This window comes from Haliaeetus albicilla, chromosome 5 (genome assembly GCF_947461875.1).
Source record: "Haliaeetus albicilla chromosome 5, bHalAlb1.1, whole genome shotgun sequence".
Lineage (NCBI taxonomy): Eukaryota > Metazoa > Chordata > Aves > Accipitriformes > Accipitridae > Haliaeetus > Haliaeetus albicilla.
In genome coordinates, this window is record NC_091487.1 from 8,681,927 (window position 1) to 8,694,793 (window position 12,867).

Sequence of the window (12,867 nt, forward strand, 5' to 3'; positions counted from 1 at the left end):
TAATATTAGTTTGCAAGTTGGGTATATCTTTGATAATACACTCCTTATTGATTTTGATGTGTCATTTGTACCTATATCAACTTCTAAGGAAAATTTAGAGTGCTGTTTTCATGACAGCTGACAGCTGTTTTGGTGAAACAATATGCAGCACTGATAGCTTGCCTGTGCTCAGCATCCTGCTAATGTTGCTGAGGTAGCAGCTTGGGATAGTGCATAAGGAGAGAACTGAGTCCATTTCTGATCACTGACTGTGCAATGGTACTTTTGGTGATTCTGGTTAGGGTTAGATTCTCTATACTCCTTTCCTTATCCTCACCGCCACACTGTTTTCATCAACTGATAAACATGTATTGCTTTTCTCCCTGCAGTTGGCTGCTTTCTGTAGTGGAATAATTGATTATTTAATGCAAAAATAACGTGCGTTTTAAGGACAGCATTGCAGAAGTCAGGAAATTACTAATTAAGTGTAATAACTATTTATAAAGTGCCTCTGAAATGCTCAGCTTTTTGCAGTCAGTCACAATAAAGTTAATACACATACATTGTACTTGCCTAATAACTATAATTACTCAGTAGGCTCCTAAGTACATAGCTGCTCTGCTTTCAGGTGGTTGGATGTTGGAGGCTTGATGCTAGTAATAAGCATGACTCATTTCCTGATTCTTACTTGTTTTTGTCTTTGAGTATAGGACTTTCTGTTCAATAGCTCTTGTTTTAGAAAAAAAACTGTTTCACAATTGTAACATTTCATGAATAGAAGTGGGCAATGGAATTGCCTATCTTATGGAGGGGCTTCAGATGAAGAAGTGATATTAATAAAGATTTGGTTTCTGAGGTTTTTGGCTAGTTAAGATTGCAAAGCAGTAGCTGGTAAATGTATGCTGTAAAGTCTCCTCCTGCAATGAAACAAATAGAAATACTGTTCTTAGTGGACATTTATAAAAATATGCCAAATTATCATAGATGGCTGTTCCTTCATTCCAAAGACCTTTTCTTGCCTCTACCTGTGGAAGATTTTACCTCATGAGTGTACAAAAGGAAAAAACATCCTTGTCTGAGCAGAGTTCCTATGTCCTTTGAAAATTTGCTGGGGTCCCTGCCTCCACATTCTCTGTCACGCAGCCACACTAGCGTTATTAATGGAAGAAGCTGTAGTCGAGACAGAACCAGCAGTCTTACTGCTTTCAGCTCTCATGGATTATCACTTGCATAGCATTATTTACACCATGATAGAGCATGGTGTGAAATTATTTCAAACCTAGTATCAAAGCTTGCTCTGATGGACTGATCCCAGGGTGCAATGGGATTCTTAACCATGTTTCAGTTTTCTGAGCAAGAAACAATGCTTCAAAGAGCTTTAGCACTTTCAGTAATGAAGGGAGTGGGGCATTTTATTCCTTGCCCTGTCCTACTCTATTATTTGTTGTGGTTTCTTTGCTCACCTGGACACTGGGTGGTAAGGAAAGGCCCTAGCAGAAAGCTCTAAGGGCAGAACACCAGCTAGAGCAATAGTCATGGCCAGGGAGGAGACCAGGATAGATTTATTTCCCCCTTTGTTAGTGGAGAGTTACTTGTGTTATTGTTTAATCCCTGCAGAACTTTAAGTGTTTTCCTTCTATTTTGTTGGGGACTACTGCTCCCAATATAACATTCAAAGACATGGGATAGTTTTGTCACTAAAACCCAGCAAATGGTTTGTTTCCTTCTTTTAGGCCAGCTTCAGCAAAGACAACTCAACCCTGAGCTACCCTTACTGCTGTCTTTGCCCTCAACAAGGCTATCCCAAGTGTTTTGTGTCAGGTTTCCAGAGAAGGTAGTTGGAAGTAACATCACCTGCTCTGACACACAAAGTAATGCAACCCAGCTGCATTCCCTCTGTCCTGAAGGAAACTCATATTCTCATGGCTATGCAGGACCTAGTTAGAATTAGTTATCCAGCCTTTCACATTTCCTTCCAGACTACCAACTTCTGCATTACAGGTGGCAAGTGCTGTCCTGAGCTGAATCTGTTGCTGCTGTTTTGCATATATCTGTACATGTCCTGCAGTGACAATGGGGAACTGTCCCTATGCCCGGAAAAAGGAAAAAGGGGAAATAGCCCCAGTCCCAGTAAGATGCATCACTGGTATCATCTGTTACGTTACTCTTTGGTTAAGTAAAAAACCGGATGCTTACAGATGTTGTTGCTCCTTAGGGAGAAATGGAAGCTGTAAAAGAAGAAATCATAAAGCTGTGCCAAAGAAAGGAAGATATCCTTACCGGGATGAAGAATTCAATGTCTGAGCTTCACCAGCACTTACAGCAGGAAGTGCCTGAATCAGGAGATGAACCCACAGCCTCTGGATTAGCACAAAGTGACTTGATTGGGACTGATGTTTCTGGTCAGCAGGTAAGTGGAGCACCACGTTGTAATCACTCACAAGAGCTGAAGAGGGAAGGTAAATAACCCTTCTTCTTCCAGGAGGAGTGGCATGTGAAAGAGGAGCACCCCTGCAGCTGTGAATCAATACTAATTCTCCTCCCCTTTGTGTTTCTGAATGGTCCCAGGACTGAGTTGGGAGACAGGTGTGCCTCTGATTATTTTTTAGCATGAGCAGATCCAACAAGAAGCTTGCATCAAGCAATCAATAGCAAAATGCTTGATGTGTAGCTTTGTTGATAATCAGTTGTTCTGGGATTTTTGGTAAATTGTTTTCATGGAGCAAAATTAAATTTGTCCCAATTATAGCTGTGATGTTGAAACATTACAGCATAGAGAAAAGTCCCAGTTTTCAGAGGTGCTTAGTACCTGCAGCTTTCAGTTACTTTAATGTAGGGTGGCAGATATTCAGTGCTTCTCCAAAAGTGGACCCCAAGTGGTAACTTTCTTTTGGTTTACAGGCAGGAGAGAAGAGGCTTTTACTGTTCTTGTCATGAATAATTGGGCTGTCTCTTTCTGTGTATTTTTATAGTTGAAAAAAAGAGGAATGATGTCCTTTCTACCTTCCTTAGATGAAGAATCAGAAGACTGTTCTTTCCACAGCAAGGTGAGTTCAGTATATATCTTATATATACAGCTGTATATGTAAGATACAAGATCTTGGTACAGAACAAGTGCTGAAAAATGTGTAAATCCAAAATACTTCAGAACAAATTGAAACATCTGCTATCACTCCAGGATACTAAGAAATTGCACTCAAGCCAGCCTACCAATATTACAATACCAATTCTATGATGTGTGATCCTGCTTTTGGTGGGATTGCTTATACAGTAATACCTCCTTTATGGAAGTGTTAGTGCCAAAATATGGGCTTAAATACCAATGTTTATATGTGGAGGTGGGGTTCAGACAGAATTAGACAGCCTCTGAAGTGCTAAAACTTAAAAAAAAAAAACAACCAAAGTGATTTGTATGTTTGAGCTTAAGAAAAAAAAGGGCATGATCAGACTATAGGGAATGAAGTTAAGAGAGATTTCTGGGAGAATGGGACAAACTGGGGGACACTGCTCAACAGGTTGCTCTGAATCTGGGGAGTCTGAATGCCCAGGTGAATTGCAGAGCAGCAAAGCTGGGAGTAAAGTTTCATGATAATAGCTTTTGGAAAAAAAGAAAAAAAATTCCATGAAACTTTCTGCACGCTTTCCTGCACCTTAGGGACTAAACGAGATGTATTTGAATGAAATCAGGAGTGTGTAGAAGTGCTGGCAAGCTTGTAGCCTAGCTCCCCTCTTGCACAGCAGTTCACAGGCTGCCTAGGCTGGTAGTGACCAGCTATTGTCACCTGCATCTCCTGGGAGGGACCGTGGCCTCAACCAAGTTTTGAAGAATCTCCGTTTCTCTGAAGTCCTCACTATGGATATTAATTAGCCTTTTGCTACACCCTTGCAACAAGAATCAAAAGGAAATGTGGCAAAGAGGTGATGACTTTTAGAGGGGTTACTTTAGGCTAGGCAAGGATGAAACTCCATGGCTAGATAGTGCGAAGAAGTCCAAACAGCTTGGATAGAAATGGTGTCTTACTACTCTGATCCAAACACTTCAGTTTCAAGGTTTCTGATTCTGCACCTTCATTGGTGCAGTTTTCTTTACATACAGGACTTTTTAGGGGACAGGACAGGAGAAAGATGGTTTCTTGGGTTTTTATGTTTTTTAAATAGTGTGAAAAAAATGAGGATACTCTGAGGTATCTAGAGAAAACTATCAGTGTCATCCAGCTGCCATTCATCTTGCAGCAGAGCTATAAAGCAAGGGAAGCGGTGGGATTTGGGAAGCACAATAAAGATAGATAAACAAGGCAGAAACAGAGCAAAGTGTTATTAAAGGTAATTTACATTGCCTGAAGGAATATTTGAGTTTCCTGTTCACAAGCTAATGTTGAGCTGTTACTGCTTTCAAAGGGAAGTACAGCCACAGAGAAAGACGCAAGCTTTTGGCCTTCAGATAAAGATGATGAAAGGCACAAGGAAGACAGTGCAGCCTCCTGGTCTTCTGGTACCTTGTCGGATGGCATCGTTCAGGTAATGCACTCGGGTTTATCTCCACGGGGATGGGAACTCATCTTTATGGAAAAGGTCTGCACAAGTCCTAGGTATTGCTGAAGTCTGGAAATGGAAAGCAAGAGAACTGTAGAAATGCAGGACGTCATGGCCTTATTCAGAGCCTCCATCTTCCATACCACACTAAATCCTTCCATTTAAAATCTCTTTTCCTGTTGCACATCTTAGTTGGACTCAATGACCTTAAGTATCTTTTCCAACCTAAATGATTCTGTGATTCTTTATCAATTTCTTCTAGCCTGACAAAAACCCCGAAGATAGAAATGCACATTTGGTAGCAGCAATTTGTTTCACTAATTCCTGGAAAGGCTGCAAAATGTGCATTTTGTTGGGAGGATGATTTGTGGAAGAGGTTCTCTTTGTACATGAGTAGATCAGCATCTAAGACACCCAATTGGCTACAATTTTGGTGGCATTCTGCTCTGTTCTTCATGGTGTCTCAATAAGGTTGTGATAGCTGCAATTGTTTGTTTCTGTATATCAATGTTACAGGCATAAGAGAACTTCTCTCAGTGAATACTTTTGGGCCAGGACCACCATAGGTTGAGCAGCTGCTGCCTTTTGAGGCTTTTCTAGCACAACAAGTCAATAATCATAGAATCATTTAGGTTGGAAAAGATCTTTAGAATCATTGAGTCCAACTGTAAACCTAAGGCTACCAAGTCCACCACTAAACCATGTCCCTAAGTGCCACATCTACATTACTACACATCTATACTAGTACACATCTACACAAATAATACAAGTACTTCCACTGTTGCCCCTCTCTCTCTACAGGGTGCTGATGAGATAATGGAATCACACAGTAAACTTGGTGAGGAAACATCTATGCAAACTTTGCAGAACACTGAAGGCCCTGGCACAGGTGATGGCAGTCAGGCTATGGTGAGTTTGAAGGCCTGAAGTAGGCTGAACAAGGTGACCTTCTGAGCTCGTATAACCTACCTATTGGGCAGAGGCCCTGTTTCATTCTGGTTATGCTACTGGAGTTTGTTGCAGTATTTATGATGTGGTAGGATACCTACAACCCTTTGTGGGCCTCTTGATATTGCTGCTTTGGGTGATAATAAATATATTTTGATTTCCTCCTTGAAAAAGCAGTTTACTAGGGAACAAAATGGAGTATTTTCAGGAAGTAAATCGCTGGCATTCATACAGGCATGAATGGAGGGGTTCAAGTGATGTAAACATACATCAACTATGGGATTTTTACATGGCAGTTGAAGCAGAAATTAAGGAGATTGAGACTCCCATATGTTGCTGCTTTGTGGAAGGCATGCATAGGCTAAGGGAGGAGTGGGCGGCAAAAGGGTGTATGGAGACAGACTTGAATGCTCCAGGAAGGCCAGGAGGAGCAGACCGGTAGCGGAGCAGTCTCAGCTCTTCCTGGGTTTAGAGCATGGAATACGACAGAATCTGTTATTGCCTGAGGCAGGAGCAGGCCCCCAGGTCACTTTGCCATTCCCCCTGACTTCTTCCATCATGCTTAACCTTTAATTTATAGTTAAAAAACCACAGCAAACTATTAAAACCCAGCTAGCAGCACAATATATTCTGTATTGATATAGCCTCCTGTGAGTGTATTATGTATGATGTAATTGTATGCAGGATCTCTGTGTTTTTTCTCTCTGCTACACTGTGATGCTGTTCTCTGCATGTGCAGAACATGTCTAAGCTCCCTTGGCAGCTGCAGAAGATGTAGTCACTGCAGTACCTGAGCACAGTGAGTGGTTGAGCTGACCTCACACTACTTGTCTGTGTTAGGCTGAGCTGAACCCCTGGCTGCACTGAGTAAATCTCCACTGAGGATAATGGGAATTTAGACACCTGTATTGAGGAGACTTAACCTCCATCTGAACGTTTTGGGTTTCCAGGAGCCTTACAAGACAACATACAACATATGCCCTCCTGGCACCTCTGTGTGCCGCCACTGTGTTTTGTCAGCATCTTGCCTTTGAGGGCACTCGCAGCCCGTGGGACCCAGCAATACAGAAGTTCAGTGGAGCAGTTTCTTGAGCCAGACACAGCGGCTCTGTGGTCTGTGGAGAGCGTGCTGACAGGCTGTGAGCCAGGGTCCTGCCTTCGCTGCTCAAGTAGACAGGTTTCTTAGAGAAGGTCATCTTTCCTCAAACCATACCAGACAGCTTTTTTGCTTGCAACATCTTTTCTACTTCAGTTTTTTGCTACACTGTGACATTTCCATATGCTACACATAGGGAGTGATTTTGTTGTTGTTGTTAAATGATTTATTTACAAGATCAATTACTATTTGGAGACAGGAAGACATTTCTTTTCATAAATGGTAACTCTATTTGGTTTTGCTAGAGATGTGTGTATGAGTAGAGATTTATGAAGTCAATTATATTTTCTCCATTTAGAGCTTAACTGCATGCTAAAATTAAATAATTCCTCCTATTTTAGTGATTACTAGATGATACTGTTTCCTCCTCTTGGCATGTTGTCACTCCCATGCAAACATACCTGCTTCCAAATTCAGTTATAGCAGCCTAAAACACAATTTAGGATTCAGAAAAACATTTGAATTACTGGATGAGGAAGAAAAGACAGGTTATAGTTGTAGGTGACTCCCTTCTGAGGGGAACAGAGGCCCAATATGCCAGACAGGTCCTCCTCTTGGGGAAGTCTGCTGCATTCCTGGAGCCTGGGTTGAGGACATCACTAGGAAACTTCCTAGCCTGGCCCTCAAATTGCTACCCATCATTGCTCTAACATGTGGGTTGTGATGAAGCTGCAACATGTAGTCAGAGGGCAATCAGAAGAGACTTCAGGGCCTTGGGATGGTTGGTAAGGGAATCTGGAGCAGAGGTTATTTTTCCTCCTTCCAGTTGCGGACACTGACATTTGAAGAAACAGATGGACCCAGTCTATTAATACATGGCTCCATGCCTGGTGTCACCACCACATTTTTGGTTTTTTTGATAATGAGATGGTTTATGTGGCACCAGGCCTGCTGGTGGCAGATGGGATTCAACTTTCTCAAAGGGGGAAGAGGTTCTTTGCTCATGAGCTAGCAGGGCTTACTGACAGAGCTTTAAACTGGACTTGAAGGGAGAGGGTGATAGTATCAGGCTTGCCTGTGACAAGCTGTGGCATGACGTGCCAAGGTTAGGTAGATGGGGTGCTAGTGAGGGCCCTCAGCCTGTTGCTCTGAGATGTGCTGGGTACACTGGAGCACACTTGAGGTCTTACGTAGATGAGCCAGGGGATCCTGAGGTAGCAGGAGCCAAGAGGGAGACACTGGTGAAATACCTCAAAGGAATTGAGGTGTATTCCTCTGAGAAGGTGACACAGCCAACAGCCCAGCTGTATCCTGGGCTGCATCAAAAGAAGCATGGCCAGCAGGTCAAGGGAGGGGATTCTGCCCCTCTACTCTGCTCTGGTGAGACCCCACCTGGAGTACTGCGTTCAGCTCTGGGGCCCCCAACATAAGAAGGACATGGACCTGTTGGAGCAAGTCCAGAGGAGGGCCATGAAGATGACCAGAGGGCTGGAGCACCTCTCCTATGAAGACGGGCTGAGAGAGTTGGGCTTGTTCAGCCTGGAGAAGAGAAGACTCCGGGGAGACCTTATAGCAGCCTTCCAGCACTTAAAGGGGGCTTATAAGAAAGATGGGGACAGACTTTTTAGCAGGGTCTGTTGCGATAGGACAAGGGGTAGTGGTTTTAAGCTAAAAGAGGGTAGATTTAGACTATGTACGAGGAAGAAATTTTTTACAGTGAGGGTGGTGAAACACTAGCACAGGTTGCCCAGAGAGGTGGTAGATGCCCCATCCCTGGAAACATTCAAGGTCAGTTTGGATGGGGCTCTGAGCAACCTGATGTAGTTGCTGTAGGAGGCCTGATGCAGGCCTCCCTGCTCATTGCAGGGGTGGTTGAACTAGATGACCTTTAAAGGTCCCTTCCAACCCAAACTATTCTATGATTCTACTCTTCGTGACTTAAGCCATGGTAACTGTCCACTCCATGGCATCTCCATCTCAGTCTTGGCACAGAAACACATGATATCTGCATGAACACCTGAAGAGATGACACCAGTTTATTTTATTCAGTTAATTTGACTATATATCTAAGTTTCTATTTCTGTAGAGGAAGGGGATAAAGTTTACTGCAGTAACGATGTCTCGCTGGGGAGGGGCAGAGCATGCCATAAGTGTAAACTAAATGCATATGTACACATACATGTGAAAGGGTGTCATGCACAGTATTATGCATGTGTGATGTTTTGTTATTTAAATGAATGAACTAAAACAACCAGGCTTAGAACTAGAGCTCAAAATTCCAGGTAGAGGTTGAAGTAAACTGATACTTTTTTATTACTTCAGTCACATACACCTCAATGGACATATTTAGACTGTTCAAGGATCTGTATACTCAGATTTACTTTCTATGTTTAATGGCACTGTCCCATACTATCTGAGGCAAACAAGAACAGTAGGGATTAAGGTAAGGCATTGATAGCTGAAGCAATGCATTTTTGCTCTCTGATTTTCTGCCAAATCTCATTTAGCGTGGAGCATGTGCACTACCACTGACCATCTCAGTTGCCTGAATGTGTGCTCTAGAGCCGTGGGAGTGTACAGGTAGTTTTGTTCTTGTGGTGTTGTGCTTGATTTACTTACTAACCGCCAGTATTTGCATGTGTGGAGGTATTATACAGACCTGTACAGCCTTCCAAGCAACTGCTGATAACACCAAGCACTTTGGACTTCTTATTGTGGAAGTGCAATAAGGAGGGCAAATAACAAGAATTACACAAGACATACACCATTTTTTCTGTGTGACCTAGAGCCCAAAAAAAGCATATTTGACTGTTGGGACTGAACACATGCAAGTAGCTTGTAAGTGTTGCCCAACAGCTTGCTTTGCAGCTTTAAACTGCGTTGCTTTTACATCTAACTCCCACAGAAAAACATCTCCCCTCAGGGGAGAACTGGTTAATGGTGAGTCATCCCACTTCCTGTGCGCTCAGGTATACCTGTGCAAATGCAAATCACTGCCTGGTAACCTGTTACACCAGATCCCTGATCGGATCGCCTGGCTGCTGAGTTTCCCTTTTTCTTTTTCTCTCCTTCTTTTTTTTTTTTTTTTTTTAATCTGGGAACACGGTGGCAGAGTGGTTTCGGAGCTCTGTGAGTGTGAAAGTTAAACATTTCCCACTGGTAAGGGGAGGGGAAAAAAACCTAAAAAACAGATAGATAACCGCATTTCTTTCATGTGCTTTTCTTCAGAGCAACAAGCCGTCTCCCGTCCCCAACGCCACCCAGGGCTCTCAAGTGAAAGCGGGACATTTGGAGGAAGTGGTGGATGGCGGTAGGCCTGAGCCGGAAACGATCCTCCAGGTGTGCCAGGCCCAGGTTGCCGAGCTGGAACAATGGCTAGACAAAACTAAAATGTCCTTGAGCTCAGACCCCCAGACCCCCAAAATGCAGCAGATGGTGGAACTGCAGCTTGCTGATTGCCAGGTAAGATGGAGCGGTCAGTTTGCTGCTGCCATCCAAACATGTTGCCCTTCGCTGGGGTGTGTGTCTGCAGAAAAGCTATGCCTACTGCTTCTCTCCCTGCGTAATTGGCTTTGTTACACTGTGCAGAAAGCAGGTAAACGCTTGGCTTCGGTTTCAGGTGCAGCTTTCCAAGGGCTTAGTTAAAACACCTATTTTTAGAGTTGGGATCGTTATGTGTCTGGGGGATTTAGGTAGAATTCTTGAGTATTTTTAAAGCTTTGCTTTCTTTGGATTATTTTCAGAAACACGGCTCAGTGTAGCTTGAATCCTCTATTAAAAGGCAATTTTTCATAGGTCTCAATCATGACAAATCAGTTAGAAAAAAGCAGTATTTTTTCTTTTGACATTTTCACCTTCTATTTTTGTCAGAGTGATTTAAAAGACTGGTATAAGATAGCTTCTAAGCTGGTAAATTCTTCTTTAGCACTTTTGCAAAAAGCTGCCAGTATAGGTAGAAAGACAGGGGCTTTTCCCCTGCCCTCTGTGAGTAGTGGTGATATTTGGACCTACTAGTGGCTAGGACAGCCGCTTGCCGCGGATGGCAGTGGAAGGAAAGGAGTGGGTGGTACTCATTGGTGAAAATGGGTGGAGGAAAACAAGACTGGCATGAAGGGCTGGGGTGGGTGGGATTCCTGGAATGCAGCTTTTTTCTCTGGCATGCAGATTAGAAGAAAACATGCAGGCATGCCACTTTGAAACTCCCTGCAGCACCAGTCTGGTGTACCACTTTGCTTCAAGCACTGAGTCTACCTAAAGCAACAAAATTCACTCGCCGTAAAGGAGTCGATACCAAAATGTCCCCATTTTAAATTACTAAGAGACATTTCCAGCTGTTTTGTTGTTGCTGTTGGGTGGGATTTTTTTAATAGGAACTGAGTCCATGCCAAGAAGTGCCTCTGGGTTTAGGCTGTGATTCAGCCAAGTACTCAGGTGCTGAACTCTGTGGGAATTAGGAACCTGAATGCACCTAAGCAGCTGGCTGTGTCTGGATCCCATTCAGGGTTCATGTTAGCATAGGCTTCAACAGGGCCATTCCAACCAGTAAAAACAAGCAGGCATCAGGCAGCTGTAAGCACTGCTGAATTCCTGTAGGCTTTTAGTAGTTTGGCTCAATGTTAAGATGTGAACTTGGTGGGGGGGAGTTTTTTCTAACCTAGTCAAGATCTACACAGAAAAATACACAGAGCATGAAGCAGAAACAGTCTCTAAATATGGACATATGGTGTAAAGCAGTTAATTTACTGCAGCTGATTACTTTGCAGTTGAGCCATGGTACCTGTTTCCACACACACCTTAAAAACACGAGTTTAAAGTAATGCAGAGATGCACTTTGATTCACAGCAGCTTGAAGCAAAAACCAGATCCCAACAGTTTACAATGGCCTGTCTGACACATGGTAACGTTACTATGTTTTAGTAATTCAGCATCATTCCTCCCAAAGGATGATGTGATCAGTCTGTTCACTGCCTCCTTCTCCCCCATTGGGGTGTGTTGTCTTCCTGGTTGCATCCAAATGGAGTCTTATCATTTCTGCTCTCCTCTTTTATTACTCCATATCTGAGTTAATATAACTTCCTGTAGAGGCTGTTTATTGAAACATTTTTAAGATTAACCCTATATAAAATTTATTTAATTGTTCAGAATAAAAAGAGAATATATTGGAGAAAATCTGGAGGGTTGGTGGCTATTTCTCTTTTTGCCTGTATGTTTCTGGTCTTTTCAGTCATGGGAAGTGTGAGCATTAACTTCAGAATGTTATCAGGAAAGGAATGTTGTACTTCTAAGAATGAATTATTGATTGCTGTCCCTTCTAGGCAAGGTTATTAGAGATTGAACAAAAGGTCCTTTATTTACTGGAAGATTGTGGAGATAGTGCAGACTACCTACAAGAGACTGAGGCTCTTTCCTTGAGGCTGAAGGAAGTGAAATGCAATTTGGAAGAAGTCCAGAGGATGCTTCAAGACAAATGCAATGAAGAGCAGGTAAAGCATATGAATGCTATGGAGAGTAACCATGAGAGTGTCATGGTGCTTTAATGTGCTGTAGTTGCAGAAGAACAGTTAGAGCTCACCATGTGAAGCAAGGAACGAAGAAAAGTCAATCAGAAATGTCAGACTTGCTGTTATTCTACTTTACAGTGCTGTATAATTATTTGTAGTTTGCCGCAAGTAGTGGATTTTTAATGAGTCTCTGAACAACATCTTTTCTGCTTTAAGTGCTCAGCGGCAGAGGTCAAGATTTTTTGAGGAGCACAGGAAAAGGATAAAGAGGTTTTTTTGTTTTGGTTTGGTTTTTTTTAAATGCCTTTAAAATGCCATGATATTTGTCATGCACTATGGCAGCAGAGAAGCCTTTAAGCAGTAACTTTCTCTTTGAAGAATGCGTAAATGGCAAGGGCAGTGACTCTGCCAGCTCTCCTGCACCACAGCTGCACACTGCTGAGTTTCCCAATGGATGAGATGGTAACTCCCAGCTTCAGAGCTAATTCCCGCTCTGTTGTGCAAGAGGCTGGAGAAGCCCACCTGATGTGTTAGTGTAAGAGCAGCCACAGTCTCTCCAGTGCTGGAGGAGCACAGTCTAAAAGGGAGCTTGCATGGCACAGGAGAGAATTAGCACTGGTAAAGGCTCCTGTTGAAATATATCTGTGAGCACAGACAGATAGAAAATACAGGTGCATGAGCAAATTTATAAGCATAAATTTCACATCCCTATAATTTGGTTAAACAATAAGAATGGAGGGTTAGTATCAATTAATTTTGCTAACGGGAAAAGCAAAACAAGCCTTGTAACTGTCAGGGGGAGAAATGTGA

At 42.8% G+C, this 12,867-nt stretch overlaps 1 protein-coding gene across 10 annotated transcripts in view; it reads left to right on the forward strand.

The window, feature by feature from the left end:
• Window positions 1-12,867, forward strand: part of SYNE2 (spectrin repeat containing nuclear envelope protein 2) — a 197,726-nt gene that overhangs the window by 111,203 nt on the left and 73,656 nt on the right. For 9 of the 10 annotated variants that reach the window (XM_069783240.1, XM_069783245.1, XM_069783243.1 and 6 more), the window contains 6 exons: window positions 2,195-2,389; window positions 2,952-3,026; window positions 4,378-4,497; window positions 5,314-5,421; window positions 9,785-10,018; window positions 11,872-12,039. In XM_069783240.1, coding sequence (XP_069639341.1) covers window positions 2,195-2,389; window positions 2,952-3,026; window positions 4,378-4,497; window positions 5,314-5,421; window positions 9,785-10,018; window positions 11,872-12,039 — 900 coding nt within the window. The remainder of the gene's footprint in view (window positions 1-2,194; window positions 2,390-2,951; window positions 3,027-4,377; window positions 4,498-5,313; window positions 5,422-9,784; window positions 10,019-11,871; window positions 12,040-12,867) is intronic. The other variant, XM_069783246.1, reaches the window with a different exon arrangement.